The 17,519-nt window shown below is 44.3% G+C and overlaps 2 protein-coding genes across 3 annotated transcripts; one reads left to right on the top strand and one right to left on the bottom strand.

Moving 5' to 3' along the window:
• Nucleotides 1-1,348: 1,348 nt before the first annotated feature.
• Nucleotides 1,349-5,381, bottom strand: LOC133915597 (glutamine synthetase cytosolic isozyme 1-3). Its single transcript, XM_062358811.1, has 13 exons — nt 5,158-5,381; nt 4,674-4,713; nt 4,372-4,475; nt 4,217-4,265; nt 4,021-4,127; nt 3,819-3,906; nt 3,371-3,499; nt 3,188-3,262; nt 3,035-3,088; nt 2,906-2,943; nt 2,627-2,786; nt 2,450-2,510; nt 1,349-2,003 (listed from the first exon to the last, which is right to left on the bottom strand). The coding sequence occupies exons 1-13, from the start codon at nt 5,229-5,231 to the stop codon at nt 1,921-1,923; spliced, it is 1,062 nt and encodes a 353-aa protein (XP_062214795.1). The 5' UTR covers nt 5,232-5,381; the 3' UTR covers nt 1,349-1,920.
• Nucleotides 5,382-9,178: 3,797 nt separating this feature from the next.
• On the top strand, nt 9,179-16,502 carry LOC133915593 (pentatricopeptide repeat-containing protein At4g01570). Of its 2 annotated transcripts, XM_062358806.1 has the most exons (4): nt 9,179-12,122; nt 13,908-13,965; nt 14,598-14,684; nt 15,198-16,502. In XM_062358806.1, exon 1 carries the CDS (start codon nt 9,426-9,428, stop codon nt 11,721-11,723), a length of 2,298 nt encoding a protein of 765 aa, XP_062214790.1. In that variant the 5' UTR covers nt 9,179-9,425; the 3' UTR covers nt 11,724-12,122; nt 13,908-13,965; nt 14,598-14,684; nt 15,198-16,502. The 2 variants fall into 2 exon arrangements, with proteins under 2 accessions (XP_062214790.1, XP_062214791.1); XM_062358807.1 differs by lacking the exon at nt 13,908-13,965.
• Nucleotides 16,503-17,519: the final 1,017 nt, after the last annotated feature.

The following is a 17,519-nucleotide window of genomic DNA, read 5'->3' as shown; positions in this document are numbered from 1 at the left end:
TGGAGCACCTATGTCGTCGGCGCCGGGTGCGAGATTGGCTGCGAACATCGACTCTGATTCGCTAGTCTGATTAGTTGCGGGTGCTGGCGCCGAGAGAAAGGTATTCCTAGCTTTATTAAGACTAATTTGCGTTTGGATCCTCACTTTAGTTTGTCCGTGTTTCTCCCTTTGAGATTTTCTTTTGTTGCTTTCTCGGTTCCTGTTCGTAGTCTGGGTGTGATTTGTGCGAACTGTGGGTGTGCTTCATTATTCTGATTGGCTGCACCGATGTCAAGTTCACCAACGTCGCCGCTGCCGAGAGGTATTCTACCTCCCTAGTTTCAACTTTATAAAATCACATCGGCAAACATGTAATTAGCTGAAGAAAGTTATAACTTCTCTTTGTGCCCCCTGTGCATGAATTTATGCATATGTTCATCACATCATCCATCACCGCTTTCTCTATGTGAATTTCGCTGAGCGGAGCTTCCGGATCACCGCAGGCCCAGGATAGAGATATTAGTTCATATTGTCAACTTATTTTTTGTGCTAAGCTCTCTTGAATTTGTCACTTCTTATGTTTTGGTATAATTTGAAGCACTGAATTAAGTCAGAACACAACAGCAAGCAAGGCCAAGTCCTGTAGTCCAGTGGAGAGAGTTCTTAGCTAGTGATCACCTACCGTTTCTTGCATTTATTTGCAGTAAAGTAATCGTGGTTTTGATAGTAATAATGGAGACATGGGCTTCATGAAGTGTGTTCTCAAGTTGCTGATCAACTTTTGATCTTGGTGGTCGGAACAAGCTGAGGATAGAGGGGTTTGAGGAAAATGGACTTCAACTATGAACTTAGTATACTGTTGTCTATATTGGATACTATCCATAGCCTGTCCATTTGCATATTTTTTGTGTAGTTTTTTTTTAGGATTTTTCTCTATTGTTTCTGGTATTGTATTTGTAATTTACATTGTTAATCCTTAAATATGTGGGCGTTGAGTCATGGTCTACTTTGTGAACTCAGCTCTGTCGTGTAATGTACAATATGTTGTTTGGAAGAAACAAAACTTAATCTAAAATCTGGAAGGCTCCCTTTCTGAGTGAATATTTTTATTTATCATAAAGGATAACTATAAACCTGAAAGTGGAAGAGTAGTAGAAATTAGAAAATAAATAAGATAGCTGCTGAATATGAAAAATTAAAAAGTATTATAATAGTATTAGAGAATATTATAATAATATTATAGAGAACATATTTTTAAAATATCTATAAAATAGATTTAGAGAGTATACTAGGAAAGCTCTCTGAACAATTTTTTTTAAAAATAAGGGTCATCCTATTTTTTATTGTTTTCAGAACAATCAATTTCTTTTGATGAAGGTGGCATAAACCAGACAATCCCTGATCTGTACCACCAAGGCTCAAGCTCACGGCCCCGTCGTAGTTCCAGGCTTCCTGCTCAAAAATAAGCTGATGAACAGAACCCAGAAGCCCACAACCAACGTCAACATGACACGCACCAGCGATCACAAGCACACAGCGAGCTGCGAGGACGAGCACACTGCAGTTATTATTGTCACCTGAAGTCTCTGACAGCGCCAGTCTCATTTGCCATCCCTGCAGCACGGCTCACACACACTACATCTGAGACCTGTCGATTTCTATCGACGAGTGATACAGCAGATTTATCCCTGATCTATACCACCAAGAGAGCTCTCGGGCCAGGCTCAGTTTCAGTGCCAAAGGTAAGCCGATAAAGAGACCAGAATCAACACGTCGCAATTCAGGTATCACAGGCACACAAACGAGCACACCGCAGTTGTTATTGTCATCTGAAAGTCTCTTAGAGCGTCAGTCTGATTTGCCATTCCTGCAACACAAGTCCCCTTAAGAAACTGCGCACAAGATTCAGGGAGCCGCGACGCCGTTGGAGTGGTTGGGGTTCTACAGGATGCTGGTCTCCGCGATCAGCGAGGTGACCACGTAGGGATCCATGTTGGACGCCGGCCTCCGGTCCTCGAAGTAGCCTGTAACAAAACCAAAACATCCCACCCGGTTCAGCAGAAAATGCGACTTCACATGCTCTTTACGTGAAGGATCTATCTCGGTCGTTCATTACTTTCATATAATATTCATTTAACTGTTGGCTCTATCATCTACTCTTTTTAGCACAAATCTCAACATACCAGGCCATCAAAACTTCGTAAACTGCTCATAAAATTTTATGGTTGTTTGATAGAGCTTTAGCTCTAAAAAAATTTAAAGCTAAATATTCTTAACTCTAGAAATACACCAAGGATATTTAGATAAGTTATGTTATTTTTATTTTAATTTAAAAATATAAATTTAAACTAATTTATCTTAACCTATGAAGATAAAATCTAATGTAAAATTAGGAGCTAGAACTCTTAAATAGGATGTTAGTATGGTAAGCAAAGCAATGTCCACCGGCCAACGGTGACCTCCCTCTCACCTTTGCCTTCCTTCTCGGTGTCGCGGCCGACTCGCACCGACGCCCCGCGGTTCGCGACACCCTGACAGAAAAAGAGAGAGAAGATGCTCTCGTTTTGTTACTCGTGGAAGAGAGGAGTGCCGCGTGATCTGACTGAAAGAACGCGGATGTGGAGCTGTTGCTATCTCGTGCTCTCACCCAGATGAAGGTGTTGATGTCGGCGGTCTCGTGGCGGCCGGTGAGGCGGCGCTCGTTGCCGTCCCCGTACGCGGCGATGTGCTCCTGGTGCCGCATGCCCAGCTTCTTGATCGCCTTCTTGATCACCTCGTACCCGCCGTCGCTCCTCATCGACTTGGTGCTGCAACCACATCAGGATTCGAACAAATTTCTATAAGACATGCTGCAGTACAAGAGAATAAGATCCAGCAAAGTAGTACTACTACTTGCACAAGACATTTTTAAAAAAAAAAATTATACCTGTAGTTAGTGTGAGCACCAGCACCGTTCCAGTCTCCCTGCAGTCACATGCACACGGATGTCATAAGACCAGCAGGGTAACATAACCATAGATCAAACTGAAACATTTGCTAGAAAAAAAATGTTCACCGGAATTGGCTTGGGGTCGAAGGAGACGACCACACCAGCAATCTCAGTGATCCTCTATCCGCCACAGGGAAAATAGCACGTCTCATCAGCAAAACGTCGCATAATCTGAGTTCGTATGGTATCTGACATTACAGTAAGACAAGGCAGTTTTACCTCGAGAATGTAGCGAGCCACCCAGAGCTCGTCGCCGGCCGAGATGCCGACGGCCGGGCCAACCTGGAACTCCCACTGTCGATACAGAACTCCATCAGCAGATGACGCAAAGTCGTCGAAAAAGGCGCGGAAGTAGGCTTATACTAACAAGTAATGCAGTGAAAGTAACATTGCGCGTTTCACCTGCCCGGGCATGACTTCTCCGTTGATCCCACTGATGTTGATGCCGGCGTAGAGGCAGGCCTTGTAGTGCGCGTCTACGATGTCCCGGCCATAAGATTTGTCAGCTCCGGCGGCGCAGTAGTACGGTCCCTGTCATACAATTTCAGAATCCATAGTTTTTTTTGTATAGTGACAAGAAATGGCTCATGAAACCAACTGAAATTCATTTATACCAGCAACCATTGATGACTCAAGCTTAACAACTCTGACATGGCTACTACCAAGTAGTAATACATAGCAATGCCAAGTTATCAGGAATTATTGGGCCAGTAAAATTCTACATTTGCAACTAAGTTTTCTTCTCTCTTGATTGTGCTGACTTGCTGAGGAGTAGTCTTTCATTACAATGTGGGAGAAAATAGGATCTTTGCCAAGATTAGTTGCTGCAGTGTGCAACATGGCTAGTTACCTGAGGACCAGGGTAGCCACCTAGTGGCCACCCAAGAGGCCAGTTGTTGTCCTTCTGAAGAAGGGTGTACTCTTGCTCAATCCCAAACCTGATTTTCGTGCGCAATAAGAAGCACTATTAGGTTGAAACAAAGTGGTATGCACAAATAATAGTTCATTGATTTGTTCAGAACTACAGGTATGAAAGAACTGAAGATACAGACCATGGTTCTTCACCCTTGACATCAGGGTGGCTGAATATCTTGGCTGCGCCGTGCCGCTTGTTGGTCGGAATCGGTTCTCCGTTCGGTGCATAGCAGTCACAGATAACCTACAAACAGCTCAAATTTGGATCACTCATAAACAAAATCCATGTCAGAAACTTTGCAAGTATGAACAAAAAGGAGGAGGATCTGTTACAAGGATGTTCTTCCCCCTCCTGAACGGGTCCCTGAAGATGGCTTGAGGACTTGATGTAAAAAATAAAACGTGAAGGGAAATTAGTTCAACGCTTCAACTTCAAGGCACACACACACACATCAAGGTGCAACTGAAGAGTGGACTCAAGAGCATACCAAAGGATGACCTCACTGTCGTCACCCGTGGCTTGGCCTGTGCTGGAGCCATCAAAATTCCATTTCGGAAGCTTGCTTGGGTCATCAACAGGTCCAGACAATGTCTGATCAAAGTGAGTTGTTAAGCACTTGAAAAGTTTTGTATTTCAAGAACACGCAGGAGAGCTGAGCATTTTCATATTGAGAAGGCACTTGAAAAGTTATCACAGCTCACGAGGCACATTTGTATGGCACATATCACTAAAAAAAGGTAACAAGATAAGGATTCATGGTTATCATGGTGCAAAAAACGTGTACTGTACCCTAGCTTTGCTCCTCACATCCATCCCAGAACCGCCAACCCTGAATCAGACAAGGTGTAATTAGTAGTGGATTAGTACGGCCTAAAAGCGGCTTGCTGAGGTGTGTAATCACTTGTGAAGGGGAACAAGTAAGCACCCGCATTTTGGAACAAACAGAGAAATCATGAAAAGAATATAACAATCTTGAAAAGGGAATGACTATGCACAACTGGTTGGAGCGCATAATAAAATCAACAAGCTGTAGTTCGTAGGAGTCTTCCTAAAACTTGAAACTTTATTTAGAAAGCGTATGAAGTTATGAACGCAGCAGCATCTGAAAGACCATAATATATAAGCTTGGTAGTTGCTAAACTTATCCGAGAGGCATAAACCCCATTCTAAACAAGATCCCAAGAGAACAGCATGGAGAAGATGGGAAAAATAAAAACATCAGATGCAACAGTGGTCGAGATGAACAAGAGGAAGAAACGAAGCGATCTCTCACCATATGTACTCGGCGATGATCTTCTCGGTGCTGCCCGACAGGTCAAGGTTGATGAGATCGGCGAGCAGAGACATGGCGACGACGACGACGAGGCCTTGCTCTCCTCCTCCTCCTGCTGCTTGATGGCAGCCTCTCTTGTTGGTCTTGGAGTGCAGAGTGAGAGCAGTGTGGTTGATGTGCGTCGCAGCATTTGGCTACCCCTCTATAAGTAGAGGCGAGGGCAAGGTGTTGGTGGGCTGCGCCTTTTTGCAAAGTGCACATCTGAGTGCTGACCATGGCACCGGAATTCTGGACTACGGCTGCGTACGTTCCTGCATCCGCTGTGACGCCACACTACGCGCAGCTACACGGCAGATTGTGGAGTATGGGAGGTTTTTTTTTCTCTCTAAATCTCTGTACTCTATTTATACCGTTAGAGAGATTTAATATAATTTATCTTAAATAATCTATTCTTTTTATATAGTATCAGTTTAGATTTTAGTCCTAACCCTAAATCCACCACTTTCGCTTCCATCACACCACCGAGCGTTTACACCTGTGACCACATCATCATCGCCTCCCGACACCACCCATCGCCTGCTCGTCCTCACCACTGCCTCTAGCCCAGTTCGAGTCAACACCGACCTGCCGCAACTCCAGGACGTCATCGTCGCCAGTCAAGTCGTTGGCTAGATCACGCTGATTTTCTGTACCTACGCACTCGTGTTGGTGTTCTCAGCTTGCACCCCTCTCCACGGCAACATCCACGACACACCGCTCTTGGCTACCTCGGCAACAAATAGGCTACCATCCGTATGAGCTCCTCGTCGGTCTCCACTCCCATCACAACACCCGTAACACAGTGGCATTACGACTGCGGGGGATGTCAGTCTGTCAGCTTGCTACCTTCGGCTTCTTCTCTAGTCTGACCGTCGGATGCTCTTGCTATGATAGTGGGGATGTTAAGTATATTTGGTAGTTAGGATTTGTAATCCCATATTATCATATGTATCAGAGAGACTTCTTACCCCTAAATCTATGTATTCTATTTATACCGTCTAAGAAACTCAATACAATTCATCTCACACAATCTATTCTTCCTACACTCTTCTTTCTCTCGTCGCCTTGCATCCGCCACCACCATCCATTGGTTTGCCACTCCGGGCATCTTCTAAGCCCGAAGGACATCACGGATCCTCGAAAACCTCTGTAAAGCCACAATTTTGAAACGACTGTAGTGTAAAATCATCTCCAACAGATACTCTAAAAATTTATCCCCTATAACATTATTACAGTATCTTCTAACACTATTACAGTATCCCTTATTTTTTTCATCTCCAACAGCTACTCTATTTCCTACCTTCCATTACTCTCCTTCTCTCTTCAGACCCATACGCATACGCTAGCTACAGTGATATGGGAGCCGGTTTTTCTTCCCCATTTACCGGCTTCCGTTTGCTTCCCGAAGTAAAAAAAACATGTGCTACAGTGATTTTCGGTAAGGAAACCGATTCTGTTGAAGTGGGGAAAAAGATCCTCCCTTTTACCTCGTGCAGAACTCCTCTATCCCGTAGCACCTTGTGTACGAAAACGAACACCGATGGCAGGCGTGGAAGCAATCTTGCTCAAGCATTGAACGCTGACGATGCACCACAGCGCTTCCGAGTCTCGGCGTCCGTTGGAACCTTTCCCGATCGAGGGGCGAACAAGGCCATGGCAACGACACTTGGAAGGGACGAAAGCGACAGGCTAGCTAGCTGAGTTTCCTCCTCTAAGCTGCCGTGTCAGTGTAAAAAACCAGAGCACGCGCATTTTCTCTGCTTCTGACCATGTATGGACCAGTGAAGACTGCACGGCCACTTCGACGTTCTTGCTGAAAAAAGGAAGACGAAATAAAAAGGTGACCAGACACGTCCCAGGCCTACTGGCTGTAGTGGCGTACATGCAAATCTTGGTGGGGATTACGATCACAAGAGGAATAAAGGCTATCACACACACACACACAGATGCACGTCATCAATCTTCAATTATTTTGCTCCTGTATATGTATGATCACTCCTTCCAGGTATTTTTGTGGAGTTTGGTCGCGGAAAGGTTACATGCATGCATAATTGCACGTTTAAATTTGCAGCCTAGGTTATCAGGATTTCGATCAAACATAACTTGGGCTCAATTTCTTTTTCTTCTAGACTAACTGGCTTTTTTTATATATATCTTTGAGGCAAAGAACCTAACTGGCTAGTCCATCGATCGGCTCATATATCTGCCTCTGCCTGCAGCATGACAGAAGCTACAATGAACAGAGATCCAAGATAGGCAGGTCCACATTTATAAATCAATGATATCATGACAGATTGTGAGAAGCGATACAGCGGATACCCAACTCTGCTCCGCGTTTCTGTTTGCCACAGCATTCACTTGCAGTGCTGCACTGATCATCTGCATGCATGCGTGAAGCAGGAGCAGCCTTTGGCCGTCCAGAAGCCTCAGAGGAAGAGGCCAAGGGCGATACTCATACATGGATGCAAAACGTGTGTGTGTGACTGAACATAATGGATCGATCGATGCCACCTATATTGACCAACTGAAAGGTGATATTCATGCATGGATGCAAAACGTGCGGCTGATGTATGGGCTGGACAGTTCATTTTGTATTAAGATTTGTATCGAAGGAGTAGATAAAAAATTATAAGATAGAGAAGAGTTGCGTTTCTTCGGTATATCGCCATTGCGACGGTCAAAAGTGTTTCTGATTGCACCCAGGCCAACGTGTTTGGTTCGTACAGGAGGACCGGCGAAGAGCTGAAAGAATCGCGCATGAGCCAGTGAGCTATCGGCACGGCACGGAGCGTCAGAGCCTGAGAAAGCGGAACGCAAACGCGATACTACAGACATGACCCCGCGACGTGGCATTGAATCTCTGGACTGGACTGGACGGACCCCTGACGACGACGGAAAGGGCGTACCATCCTGACCGACGGAGGTTAGGTTGAGACGCGGACAGGATGCGCAGCATCGGCATGGGAGCTGATGAGTGGCACGACATCTCTGAACCGCGGACCCCACGTACGAGCCACGAGCATGGTAGTGCACTGGTACTGAATTCGACAGTCTTTTGCGCAGCATGGAATCCAAGAGCAAGAGATAGTTGCGAACGAGCACGGAGCTCACCGGTAAGACATAAGGATGTAACTAAGTCTGTTTAGGTTTTATTTTCAGATGTCGCATATACTTGATTTGACCTCTAATGTAAATCTCAGGTAAGGGAGCCCGATTAAAAAAAGGGAGAGCAAGAACAGACGGTGGGATCGGAGGTGACTTCAATAAAATCTGAGGATCCTGAGCCCTACGCTCATTCGGTGCAGGCACACGGGACGGGACTGAGCAGAAGAATTTAGTAGCAAACGAGCGAACCGGATGTAATACTACGCCTACGTGATGGAATACTCTCTTGATGCGTTGTTTCTTTAATCGAAAGCCATTATGACACTTCTATTGATATCAAATAAACATTACATCATTTATCAATTTTGATAAAACAAACGTAAGAGATTCCTCGATCCGAATACAAAATAAACGAGAAGCTAAGTTATAAGTAACATAATTATTTTTCTTATGATTATATTCAACTATTATATAATCAAAACAACAAACTAAAAATAAGTATTCCTCGTAAATAGTTACCGCTTGCCCCGCTTCCATCTAACCGTATCCACCACTTCCATACCATAGATGCATTGTTCAAGGAAGGAACGATGGATGTTATTCGTACGTCGTAGCAACGTGCGCAGTTACAAATATTTTTTTGTTGTTGCTTGGGGGCTTCAGTTTTGGGAGTGCATACTGGGCTGGCTCTTCATTTGGACCCAACGGTCCATCCACCAATTAGGCAGGCTTCACGATAACCCAGCCAGAGCCCACGGCCGTTTTCTGCAGATGAGAGAGCACGGACGAACAGCACATCGCACCCCACAGGGTCGCCGATCCATCATCAGCCCGCTACGCGGCCCGGCGATGATCTCCCACCGTTGCAGGATTGCGATGCAGCGCGCCGCCCGCCGCTGAGCTGCTTCGGCGATCGCCACTCGACCGCGCCACTCACTCCTCAGCACCGCAACGCCCAAACAAACTCACCTCGTGCCGGTACGTGGCGCCGCCGAGCGCGCGGCAGGAGAAAGTGGGGGGAACCCCGAGGAAACGCGCCCCCGCGCAGGAGAAGACCACGCAACAGCGCGCCCGCGCACGGAGAAACCCCTGAAACGCGCGGCCCTCGCCCCGGGGGGGCCAGCATGCCGCCCGGGCCCATCCGCCGGCTCTCGACCGCCGCCGCCACGCCGCTCTCCAGCCTCACGGACGCGCTCCTCGCCACCCGCCTCGCGAGCCACCTCCTCACCACGCCGCACCTGCCCGCCGCGCTGCTGCCCGCGACGCCGCTGCCGCTCCCCGTCCACCTCCACATCCTCCGCCACCCGGCCCTCCCGCCGGCCTCCAAGCTCTCCTTCTTCCTCGCCGCCACGCCGCCCGCCTCCTCGCTCCTCGCCTCCAACTTTCCGGTCCTCCTCCGCGCGCTCGCCGCCGGCTCGCCGCCGCTCCTCGACGCGCTCCTCCCGTTCGCGCTTTCCTCCCCGTCCCCGTCCACACTCCTCCCTGCCCTCCTCTCGTCGCTCCTCTCCGCCTCGCGCCTCGACGCCGCGCTCGCCCTCCTCGACGCCGCGCCACCTGACCTCGTCCCCCGCCTCGCTGCCGCTGCGCTCCCTTCTCTCATCGCCTCCCCTGACCCCATCGCCGCCGTCCCCGCCATCCGCAGGCTGCTCTCCATCGCCTCCCACCCGCCGCCTGCCCGTGCCACGAATCGCCTCCTCCTCGCCTTGTCGAAGGAGAACCTCTACGATGACTTCCGCCATGTATTCGATGAAATGTCAAGGAGGGGCCTCCCTTCGAATGTTAGGTTCTACAACATTTGCATCCACGCGTTTGGCAAGTGGAGGCAGCTGGATATGTCGCTGAGGCTTTTTGCGGCAATGAAGGCCGCCTCTCCTCCTGTTGTGCCTGATTTATGCACTTACAATTCGGTTATCAGGGCGCTTGTGGTTGGCGGGAGGGTTACTGATGCATTGGTGGCGTTTGGTGAAATGAAGTCTTCTGGAATTGAGCCTGATGTGTTCACATACCGGGCGGTCATGAATGGGTGCTGCAAGAGTTTTCGGATAGATGATGCATTGTGTGTGTTTCAGGAGATGCGGGGGAGCAGTGGGGCAAGGGGTGATGTGGTGGTGTACAATTCGCTTCTCGATGGGCTGTTCAAAGTGAAGAAGCTTGATGAGGCTTGCAGTTTTTTTGAGACAATGGTGGCGGATGGGATCCAATGCTCGGCGAGCACGCACAACACTGTGATTGATGGGCTGTTCAAGAATGGGAGGGCCGAAGCAGCATGTCGGCTGTTTTATGAGCTAAGAAGGAAAGGACAACTGTTGGATGGGATTGCTTATAGTATTATGGTGAGGGAGTTCTGCAAGGAGGGGGTGGGTGACCAAGTTGCAGAGGCCATAGAGTTGGTGAAGGAGATGGAGGAGCGAGGCTTCGTTGTTGATTTGGTTACTATAACATCATTGCTGATAGGTTTTAACAAGAGTAGGCGGTGGGACTTGGAAGAACAAATAGTAAAATTCATAAGGGACAGCTCTGTATTACCAGACGCCATTCGGTGGAAATCAAACATGATGGCTGCCTTGAGGGGACCACAGGACAGAGGGAAGTATGGGACGCCAATGTTTTCCTTTGATGGTAATATGGATGACGTGATGAGTTTGGTCAATCCTGTGGGGCGTACTGATGCTGATCAAGAAACCCCAAATAATGATCCCAAGGATGATTGGTCATTGTCACCACACTTGGATCATCTTGCTAAACATGCTGACTGTTTGAACAGTTCTGTTATATTTACAATGCACAGAGGGCAGAGGGTGCAAGGTATGGGGGCAAAAACTTTTGATGCTGACATGGTCAATACATACTTGTCAATCTTTTTAGCCAAAGGGAAATTGAGTGTAGCTTGCAAGTTATTTGAGATCTTTACTAATCTAGGAAGCAAAGGGACAAGTTATACATACAATTCACTGATGACCTCATTTGTCAAGAAGGGGTATTTGAAACAGGTATGGGCAATTCTTCACGAGAGGGGTGGACAACTCTGCCCCAATGATATAGCGACATATAATCTGATCATTCAAGGTCTTGGCCAGATGGGAAAAGCGGAGGTTGCTAGCTCCATTATTGATCAATTATCAAAGAAAGGTGTTTACATGGACATAGTCATGTATAATACTTTGATCAACCAGTTGGGAAAGGTTGGGAAGGTTGAAGAAGCAAGTTGCCTGTTTGAGCAGATAATCAGAAGTGGCATGAAACCAGATGTTGTCACTTTCAATACCTTGATCAATATTAATGCAAAAGCTGGTAGATTAAAGGAAGCTGACAAGTATTTGAGGAGGATGATCGCAGAAGGCATTGCTCCAAACCATGCCACTGAAACAATATTGATTTTCCTTGATAAAGAGATTGTAAAGAAAAGGCAGCAACGCAAATGAACTAGTAAAAAATATGAATGAAAACAGTGCCATGGAATCTTTTGTTTGTATTGATCATTCCAAGGCATGTTCTTGTTATATTCAAACTGACAAACTGCTCTTGATTACTCTAGAGCTGGAAAACTGTATACAACTACATGTTTCAGGGAATCGATTTGGCTGAAGCTACTAGAGTGACCATCACTTTTAGTACTCTCATTGCTATTCCTGCTTAAACCATTAAGAAAGATGCTTTGATGTCTTGATGGTTTAGAGATGGTACCGTGGGTTTCCTGTAAACATGTCAGATAATTGGGCAGCCTGTTGGCCAGAAGGAATCATTTAATATCATAAACTGCACCAATGGTATTGAGTGGGATCTTCCAGTACCATATCACGCATTCAGAGTCTTGTCAAGAGGTAAATTTTGCGATATTTAATTAAATTCCTTACATTTTTCTTTTCATAGTTCCCTAAAAAATCTCTTTTTATATAATTTTGGTTTACATCTTTGGAGCTTATCCTATAAATATCACATGAATTGAACTGTAGTGATGTATAAGACCAGCTATAATTACTTGATCATGATTACCTATTGGAAAGTCTTTTGAAGAATTCTTTCGTAGAGCATTGGATGATAGGAGAGATACTTCTATTAATTGCGATGTTCCACAGACTCTAACATGCTCTCATTGTCTACAAGTGATATGTTAGGAGTTATCGATAGTTTGCATGCATTTGATCATCTCAACCTCGGCCATTAATTTACTTCATTAGGCTAAGCTATGACTTTTCATTTTTCAGATCATTGTTTTCATTAAGTGCTTGAACTCGCTTCCTTCTTCTTCTTTTTGACATGAATAGACTATCAGTACATGTCGGTTTCAACCAAATGTTTGGAATATATTATTATTCCTATGAAATTTTCTTTTGAACCAAAGGAAGAAACCTAATTTCTTTCATTGAAACCAACTGAACTTCTTTTGTTGAAATCAAAAGTACAACGTTACCAAATTTGCAGCTTTCAGACATTTTAGCGCAGGAAACTTGATAGGTCATGAACACAGCATTGAGGAAAACAGAACGAAGCAAAGAAATACAGTCCTCCTCTGATATCTAACATTGGTGTTGCTATAGTTCAAATTGCCTGCTTGATAACTCTCGCACCTCACTTACTTGCTCTAATTTCCAAAAGGAGAGCCAATAAACGCACAGTCCGTGAGGCTTTAACAAATAATTGTTGGATTCTTGATATCCAAGGTGCTATGACTGTGGGTGTGCTAGCTGAGTTTCTTGTTCTTTGGGATCGGCTGGCTGAGGTTATTTTGCAGCCGGGGGAACAAGACGTTCATCGCTGGCGTTTTTCTCCATCAGGATAGTTTTCGGTCAAATCGACTTATGCAAGTTTTTTCCAGGGTTCTATCCTTTTTCAGTCTTGGGAGTGCATTTGGAAATCTTGGGCTCCAGGCAAATGTCGTTTTTTCATTTGGTTAGTGATTCATAAAAGGTATTGGACTGCGGACCGGCTTGCTCGACGAAATTTGCCTCACCCAGATCGTTGCCCTCTTTGTGACCAAGAGGCTGAAACAATTGATCACCTGCTCACCACTTGTGTTTTTGCGAGGCAATTTTGGTTTAGTGTCCTGAGTAGATATGATCTTCATGCTCTGTCACCTTCACTTGATGATAAAACCTTTGAAGACTGGTGGTGCAAGGCTAGGGCTGCGGTTTTCGGGCAGGTGCAAAAGGGCTTTAATTCTCTGGTCATTATGGGTGCCTGGACCATTTGGAAGCATCGGAATAGATGTGTTTTCGATGGAATTGCACCTAGCATGGCTGCAGCTCTGCAGCTAGCCAAGGAAGAGGCTAAGCTCTGGGAGACAGCTGGGGCTCGAGGGCTTTCCCTCCTTGGCTGCCTAGCCCCTAGTGATTAGGGAGTTTTGTGGTCGTGTTATTGTGTTTCTCAGGCACGACTGTAATTTAAGAGCCGTGGGTGTGAGTGTGTATGGGTTCTGTATGGGTTCTCTACCCTTTCTTCTTCTTTAATATAATGATACGCAATTCTCCTGCGTATTCGAGAAAAAAAATAACTCTAGCTCTTGGAATGTTTTAATACAGTTTAACAATATTAGAAGACTTGGAAAATCTTTTGTTAATAAAAACTTCAACGTGGATGTTATATCATTCTCTTATAACTCCCTGCAGGTATATACTTTAAAAGCACTTCCACTGTCTCCCAAGCTTGGTGTTTTGTTTCCTATATGTGAGTTACCGATCATTTTCCTAAACATTGTATCCCTGGATTCATCAATTTGCCCTAAAACTGCATTGCAAGTGCTGGCATTGTTTGAATGTTGCACTGCACTAAAACTGTATTGCAAGTGCTGGCATCAGATATAGAATATGCTAGGTAGGTATTGTTTGAATGTTGCACTGCACTAAAACTGCATTGCAAGTGCTGGCATCAGATATAGAATATGCTAGGCTTACTCTACAGGTGCCGCATCATTCAGACTTTTAACAAAAAGAATTCTTTATTCTGAGTTCATATTTGTAATTTTTAAACTGAATTAAGCATTTAACTTAACCATAGTTTATTTACCTTCTTTTAGTCGAAACTCAAAAGATTCTTCCTCTTTCAAAATAATCAAAGGGAAGTTCCTAATACAAGCCAAAATTGAGTTTGTTAGGAGGCCCATGTATACTTTTATGTTCCTGAAAACGAAAATTATTAAAAGAGACACTTCCAATAAGTCTTCGTGGTTACTGTTGATTTCAACTTACGTACAAGTTAAATACAGGACTTCATTGAGGTGACCCCATATGTAAATTTCTGGTTTATGTAATGCCTTATGAGTACTGAGAATCTTGCCTTGGCCCTTGTGAAAAATACAGGTCAGGCTTTGGTGGGAGAACAACTAGCCGTGTCTATGGTACCGATAAGCTTAAGTGCAATTATCATGCCACTCTTTTATCATGCAGGTGAGCACTGACTGAGATTAATTTTGCCATGAACATTATCATGCCACTCAACATGCTCTCAAAATAAATTGATGTTGGACAAAATCTCTTTTTCAGTTTTTTTGAAACGTATTAATTTATTCTTCTATATTATTAGTTGGAGCGCCCTTACTTTTACTTCTTAGTTGGTTGGTTGCTTCTGGTTGATTAGGGGAGGAGGTTCATGGTGATAGGCATTTTCCATTGCTTTTCACTAAAGTCTACTGGTTTCAGTTCAGCCTGTTGATTAAATAAGATATACTCCTTCCTTCCTTCCTTTTTCAAGAAAAAAAGGAGCTCCAATCAATCTCCTGTTTTTAAATTCGTCATGGAACTAGGCTAATGTTCTAAAATTCAATAACTGGTTCTCTGTACAACGAATATTTAGCAGTATTCATTTTTCTCATCACCTTTACGAATTTTACCATCATTCAAATATTTAAATATTACCTGTGTGAAAGTTTGCCAGAGTATTAAATATGCATGTTCTGTTAGGTTAACTGTCTGAAGCACGGCAATAATTTTTTGAATATATATTCTTCACTGAACAAGTTATATCCAAATATATACTTTGGACTGGTGCGGCGATACACGCCTTGTCACATAATAAGCAGAGTTGTACACAAGTCTTGAAGTATTTTTGCCTTGGCCCTTGAAACACTCCAAGAGGTAAACAGTTGTAATAAACCTGTGGTTTGTGCTTTTGAATTTCTGCAACTCTCGAGGGTAAAGTATAGAAATACCCCTGGGCAGAAGTTGCTGGACGGTTTGCTGGTTTTCTGTAGTTAAGGCCTAGGGGATATGATCACATTGGATCTGGATCACTATATAACAGTTTCTGCCAAATAGCCCCCTGTTTTAAAACAGTTTTGGATCAGATTTAAATACTGGAAAGACTCGTGCTTCGAGCCAAATTTCTTCCATCCAGATTGAATTTCAAGACCTAGAGTCACAGTGTGGTCGTCTTCTCTGTTGCATTGCATGGCATGTCTGTCTTATTTTCACGTGCATTGCCTTGGGCTGTGGCTGTAGCACGTTCAGTGTTTCCTGCTTCTCCATCTTGCCGGGACTGCCCCAGAATCAGGAAGAAAACACTGAGGCCTCGTCATCTAATATTCTCATCTTTAGATGTGGGAGGGACTCAATCTTCCCATGACAGGATAAAGCAACTCTCTCTCTATATCTCATGCAGCTTGCCTTGTGTCGTGCTATTTGGAGTTTAGGACCCCACACAGAAAGAGGTCCAAACAACATCTAAACTTGAGAAACTGTCATAGGATTTCACAATAAAGATTACTGAGATTTCCTTGAGTTCAGATCGACATGATTCTCTTTGTTTTGCACCGTAGTTACCATAGTTAGCGACAGATTGAAAATGCTTAGAAATTACGATGGATGCTTGCTTGTGATATCTTTCTGCAAATTGCAAGTATTATGATGATTGATGAAAATAATTTTGATACCTCTACATACGAAAAACATGACGCTATCGAGTATGGATGACACACATCTTTTTTTCCTTTCCCTTTACCAACCATTCAAAAATGAGCAAAGTGCTTATCTGGCGCTTCATTTTCTGCTCATTCTTTTGTAACAATATACTTTTTTTAAGAGCACTAGCAATAATTTCTCACGTGTCTAATCTGCAGTCCTACTTTCCTCAATTATTTTCATTTTGCATCGCGTTTTTTCTGTTGGTAGAGGCAACATCCATCCGAATCCGATATTGACAATACAGCAGATCCATAATAGCAGGTACAATCCGGCAAACAAGATTTAATCCTAGCCATCCATCTTTCTTTCACCTTTCTATCCTAATCATCCATTCATTTTCCTTTCCTTATCACATCCCTCTTTCTCAGTTGCCAAACGCCACCAGAGAGGGAACTGTGACCTGTCTGGTGTCTTGTAGGACAGGAGGGCAGAGGGGGAAGCCCGTTCCACCCCTAAGGTGCGGTGCTACTTCAACCGACTCTTGCTTCTTCGTAAAGCTTGCATAAGAGGCAGGTGTTTATGGAGCTGTTGAAATGATCTAATGGCCTAAAAAAGGTTTAATTGGGCTATAAATTTAAAACTTACTTCTATCAAATTCTAAAACAAGAAACAATCTTAACCTAAATGAAAGAAGTATGGCTATGCGAACAAGCTAGTGTAAAAACAAACTAACATGCAAGCAAAAATACTCAGATAATTGTGGAAATAAAACTTGCATGAAAGTAAATACTTGAAGTAAATTGCGAGAAAGTAAATAAGTAAGAAAAGAGAAAAACAATTTTTCCTGAGGTATCGAAGAGTTGACACTCTTCATTAGTCCTCATTGGAGTATCCACACAATGATGTTGCTCTCCCTTGAACCACAAAGACTCAAGTACTAATTAGCGATTGTCACTTCTCCATTTTCAGATTGGCGGGTATCAAACTAAGTATAAGTTCTTCTCAGAGCTCCATAAGAACTTCAAGAGCTCACTAAGAGTACCTTCAATCATCAAGACCAGTTAGGGGTTGTCAATCACCAATAGTAACAAGCTAAGGGCTTCACTTGATCCCAAATAAGCCTAGACGACAACTAGATACACACTTGTTACTTTTGAAGCATTAATGAAGTCCTTAATCTTTAATTAGGGACTTGTAAATCAACTCAAGTGCTCTCTTCTGCTTCTTGATGATACACACAGTGTATGAACTGTTTTGGGTCGCAAGAGAGACAAATAAAATCGAGTGGAAGAGTATTTATAGGCTAGAGATCCAAATCTAGTCGCTGTCCAACTGCCCTATTTTTTTGAACACCGGAAGGTCCGGCATGTGCTGAACTGCAAT

The sequence above is a fragment of the Phragmites australis genome, chromosome 4, assembly GCF_958298935.1.
Source record: "Phragmites australis chromosome 4, lpPhrAust1.1, whole genome shotgun sequence".
NCBI classification, from domain to species: Eukaryota; Viridiplantae; Streptophyta; class Magnoliopsida; order Poales; family Poaceae; genus Phragmites; species Phragmites australis.
This window is presented reverse-complemented; position numbering and strand designations above follow the sequence as displayed.